Source organism: Lygodium microphyllum, chromosome 27, assembly GCF_053477565.2.
Source record: "Lygodium microphyllum isolate KBCC chromosome 27, Lygodium_microphyllum_v1.1.10, whole genome shotgun sequence".
In the NCBI taxonomy this organism is placed as follows: Eukaryota; Viridiplantae; Streptophyta; class Polypodiopsida; order Schizaeales; family Lygodiaceae; genus Lygodium; species Lygodium microphyllum.
This window is the reverse complement of record NC_141161.1, coordinates 53386895-53392095: the sequence shown is the minus strand read 5'-3', so window position 1 is coordinate 53392095 and position 5201 is coordinate 53386895. Positions and strand designations below refer to the sequence as shown.

The window sequence follows — 5201 nt, the reverse complement described above, 5'->3', positions numbered from 1 at the left end:
CACAACCCAAATAATTGCATGGGAACGAATCTACAGATTTAATCAGATATCTGGCTGGTATAGAAAAATGCAATACAAATTGGCGCAATCATGGCCGCCTTTGTGCGAGAGACACAGACAGACAGACAGACAGAGATGAATGAAATATAAGGTGCGCGCACGAGAGACCCCGAATTATCGCTTTCCAATCTCCCAGCGAAAGGCACATAAGATCAATATATATATATATATATATGGGACGGGGTTTTCTTAAATTTTTTAAATAAAATAAAATACAATACAATAAGAATACCCATGTAAAAGCTCAATAGCAACAATTCCAGTAAAGAAGGACCACCAACAGTTGAAGAAAAAGGCTTTTCTCTGATTCTCGTTTTCTTTTACCCCCCCGACCCTCCTTTTTACTTTCTCCTCTTGTGCGCACAGGCTCGGCTCTCTCTCCCCCACACAGATCAATGGATATTATTTACACCGTAAAAGTTCCACCCGCCACGTGTCGCTCCCTCTGTGGGGGCGCCTCTGCATTCCCTTGCGGCGCTGGAGTGCGACGTGGAGGCACGTGCGGTGATGACGTGTCAGCGGGCGGCAGTGCCGGGGCCCGGCAAGGTGTATGGGCAGACTTGACGGTATGCGCTGACGTGGCAGTGCCAACACATGGGGTCCGGGGACAGAGTTAGGACCTAGAGTCTAGAGACTAGAGAGGAGGGAATGTAAAATGCGCAGCTTTGAATATGCAATGAATGTGGGTGCGTGTATTTATGTACAATTCCTGTTTTTATGCGCAGCTTCGAATATGCAATTTATGTGGGTGCGTGTATTTATGATGAAGGCCCAAAGAGGGTCTGTCTCTAGCTCTCTAGAGACCCGCCCCCAACGCACCCCGAAAGAAAAGAAAGAGAACTAGCCTCTAGGAATGCATGTTAATTGGGAGGTTTTTGGAAGGGCGTTTCTGATGTTATGCTGCTGCTGCTCCTACGCGGATGTGGTTGTGGGGCGTCCGGGGGCATATTTAGAAATGAATGTACTACTCTCTTCCGAGATGTTGGCTGAATGGAGGTCGTTACACTGAACGCCCCCTTCCTCTTGCTTTTCCACTCGTACCTGCATTTGCAATTGCATCTGCTGCATGTCGTCGCTTGCCATGGGAGTAGCAGTCGTAGATGTGGTGGCAATAAGCCCCCCATTGCACTTGGCTTTAGATATGGTGGCTGCTGCAGCTGCATCATGGGCTGCATGCACACTGTAGCCCAAGTAGAAGAGCAGTATGGCTCCGCACCATAGCCCAAACCTCTCGAACGCTTGCGGCTTCAAACACCCTGACAAAAACACGTTCATGAACACCGATCCCACCGCCACATACGGCATCAATGGTGACTCCCATTGCTTCTGTGGCTTCACGCTTGGTACCAGTAGTTTGAACACTACTGTGCATAGGAGTATCATTCCTCCGCATATTATCAGCTCGAATGACTTGTCACCCTCGAATTGCCAGAGTGTCACAAATGTCCCCGATAGACCGGTTATCACCACTAGAAAGGTCATGGTTGGCCAAATGCTTGTCGTCCCCCTTGACACGTGGCGCCTGAGTATTAGAGCATTGGCTACCATGTAGAAAACAAAGAGCGTGCCTATGGAGATGAGGTCCATTAGGATGTTAAAGCTTGTGAACAAAGCCACAAGGCCAGTGCATAAACCTACACGAGCAGCCACCGAAAGGAGTGTGTCAGAATTAGTGTAAACAATCTATCATCCCTCTACAAATGACTTTAACAAAAATATGAAATAGCAATAATAGCAACAATAATAACCATAGACATAGATGATAGCCAATGTATGATATGATTCACAATAATAATCATAGACATAGATGACTCTAGCCAATGTATGATATGATGTGGTAACCAGTCACTGTTGCTTTTTGAATCAACGAACGAGTTTCGAGGCCTATCCTAGAAAAGACAAATTTAACTCTTGTTACATGCAGTTGACAATGTTTCAATCAATGCTTCTTTACTAGGTAGGCTAGGCTGCCAAAGAAAGAGACAAGCAATACATCATCTGCCGCTTGCACAATGGAGCCATCACGTATAAGGTTCTTAGCCTTTTGAGTCTAAAGCTCCAACCCTACTGCTATACTATACATGGCCGACCTATCGGATGGAGGATTTGTGAGGAATGCATACGTGCGCCTGATTGCACGTTTGACACGTACCCCATGCTGAAACTAAAATATGATTCCTTGATAATGATAAGGTACTGCCACTTATGGGTTAGTTCGATGGTACACATCCACAATCCTGTCGAAATATGAGAGAGAGAGAGAGAGAGAGGAATTTGAGTGATCGGTCACCTAGGGAAAGGGATGCATTGACGGGAGTTCCCGTCAAGGAGCTGACACGTGCGAACCAGAGGGGGACGATATGGGCCCGCCCAATGACGCAGAGATAGCGGGCCTGCCCAAGCATGGCCACCAATAGGGAGCTCAGGATGCCAATGCAGGCGCACAGGCCCACCAGGTTGGATGCCCAGCTCCATCCGGCCGTCGATTTGAAGGCCAGGGGGAAGGGCGCAGTCTCGTCGATCTGCGGCACAGAACAGAAAGAGGAAATTTTAAGAAACAGTAGAGTAGTATCGATATTAAAATTAATATTATTAACGGCAAATGTACAAACAGCAGTGCTTATAACAATGAATTAGGAATTTTAGGATGACATTACAATACAATAATGGATAATGATAATAGTAACGGAATCTAATAATTGGAGATGGCAGAGAGAAAAGCCTTGGAAGATAGTCCAGGACTCCAGGACTTGCTTGCCTGGGTGTAGGGCACCAGCATCACCAGCGCGGCCGCCATGAGGCAGTACAGCACGGTGACCACCACCACGGAGCCGGAGATGCCGATGGGCAGGGCCTTGGCTGGCTTCTCCGTCTCTTCGGCCATGGTCGACACCGAATCGTAGCCGATGTAGCTGTAGTACACGATCGCCGCCCCGCTGAACACCCCCCTGGCCCCGTAGGGCGCAAAACCCCCGGGCCTTACCAGGTTGCCAGGGCTGCCTTTGGCGAAGCCCGCCACCACGATGAAGCCGATGAGCAGCAGGTGGAAAAGCGTGATGCAGGTGTTCACCGTGGCGCTGCACTTGGTGCTCCGGCAGATGCACACCGTCACCACCCCGACCAGCGCCATCGCTGGCAGGTCCAGCATGTCGAATCCCCGAGGCATCGCCCGCGCCTCGATGCGCCAGGCGTCCGGCTCCGTCACACCCACTGCCGTCGCCAGGTTGTCCATGAAACTGCGCGCCACGGCCGCGTTGGAGATCACGTACTCCATGATCAGGTTCATCCCCGTCAGGTAGGCCGCGAGCTCGCCTGCAGCCCATCACGAATAAATTAATTCTCAGATGCCCCAATTATGATAACCATCCTACCCTACAGCAACGATAACAGAGGCAACCATTGATCAATGATCCACCTACATATACGTGTCATAGCCCCTTGCGTAGTAAATTGTAGTCGGACGATGGTAATTGTCAATATCGTTGGATTCTTGCAAGCGGACCGAACATTTCAGACATTTCCCATGCAAGTGAAAAGGCTCTCTCCCCATGTTTAATGCTCCAATGTTTAACATTTCTGCTGGACAGGCAAGTATATACCTAGCTAGCTTGGGCAAGGGCTGCTGCACCCCTATTCATACCCGATGCAAAAAACATCATCCCATCGCAAAACCCCACTGTAAAGCTTGTTGTGCCTTAATGCAGGAGATCATGGTGTTCACCATAAAAAATGGAAATCCGAATGCCTATTAACTTTTTGCCCAATTGTAGCAATACCAATCTTCTTGCTCATCAAGAGCACCACCACAAGCAGCCTAGCGAGTAGCAGAAAGAAACGAGGGGATGCAAACAGGACTGCAATCCCGATGCCCCATGCCCTATTGCCAGGAGCTAGATATATGATTGGCAATAAAAGCTCGTGATGAGGTAGACAAATATATGTCCATAATTCAAATTCAAAATCAAAATTAAAAAGAGAGGGTGGGGGGGAGAGAGAGAAGGGCTCCACGTGTCATGCTGTGGTTATTACCAAACGTGACGCGTAGGTAGCTGAAGGCGCCCCCTGCGGCGGGGACCTCCGCCGCGAACTCGCTGTAGCAGACGGCGGAGAGCAGAGCGGCGAGGCCAGCGACGGCGTAGGAGAGAATGATGGCAGGGCCGGCAAAGAGATGGGCGGGCCTGCCCGTGGACACGAAGACACCGGCGCCCACCATGCCGCCCACGCCGAGCCCCATGACGTCGTACCAGCGGAGCTTCCGTATCATGTCGCAGCCAGACCGCTTCTTCACCTCCTTCAGCTCCTCCTCCACCGTTCCCAGCGCCCGCGCGCACTTGGCCAGCCTCTGGGGCGTCTCGCACACCGCCCTCGCATACGCCCCCAAACTGCTGAAGCTGCCTGAGTACTGCGTCTTTTCAGGACATTGGCTAGAGATGCAACTGCCTCCTCCTCCATGCACCCCTTCTTCCATTCACTGTCGATCGCTCCTATTACAGAGAGAGAGAGAGTGAGAGACAGAGAGAGGAGGGGGGGTATAGTAGCGATGTCCTTCGCAGTACGTCTGCTCTTGGCTACCGCAGGACACAAATATATGGGAGGACAGCAGGACGGCTTATTGTATTGCCTTTCTCTGTTCAATATTTATTTGACGGCTACAGGCGCCTACTACTCGAAAAGAAAAGAGGCTAGCAGGCTAGAACTTCTGCCAATGCAAGGAAGAGAGAGAGAGAGAGAGAGAGAGAGAGAGAGAGAGCGGGCGGGGGGAGTTCCAACTTCCAACTTCCTGGAGCTACCTGGTGGCTGCAAGGCGGCGGAACCCTTAAAGAAGTGGAACTGAAAATGCTCGATTTTAATTACATCACGCCAAATATCCGGCCCACCCGCCCCCCCTTCTCTTTCTCTGTCCGTGAGAGAAGGGATGAATAACTAGAGTCCTTCTAATATCGTGAATCGTGATTCGTACCCCCCGGCCCCCCCCCCCCCCGGCCCCCGCGCGCGCGCGACAGGGGGTATGAAAAAACCGGTACCTTCTGGTGATATATACTTCACGCTGCTGGTGTGTGCGCGCGCCAATTGCGTGAGATCCTTTGACCCACCGTAACCAATACCAATTGTGCCCGTTCACACGCCCCTCGCCTCCACTT

General features: G+C 50.7%; 1 protein-coding gene across 1 annotated transcript; it reads right to left on the bottom strand.

Moving 5' to 3' along the window:
* Window positions 1-214: 214 nt before the first annotated feature.
* LOC148012327 (cationic amino acid transporter 6, chloroplastic-like) lies at window positions 215-4935 on the bottom strand. Its single transcript, XM_087669289.1, has 4 exons — window positions 4090-4935; window positions 2819-3372; window positions 2351-2582; window positions 215-1694 (listed from the first exon to the last, which is right to left on the bottom strand). Exons 1-4 carry the CDS (start codon window positions 4526-4528, stop codon window positions 973-975), a joined length of 1947 nt encoding a protein of 648 aa, XP_087525415.1. The 5' UTR covers window positions 4529-4935; the 3' UTR covers window positions 215-972.
* Between the last annotated feature and the right edge of the window lie 266 nt (window positions 4936-5201).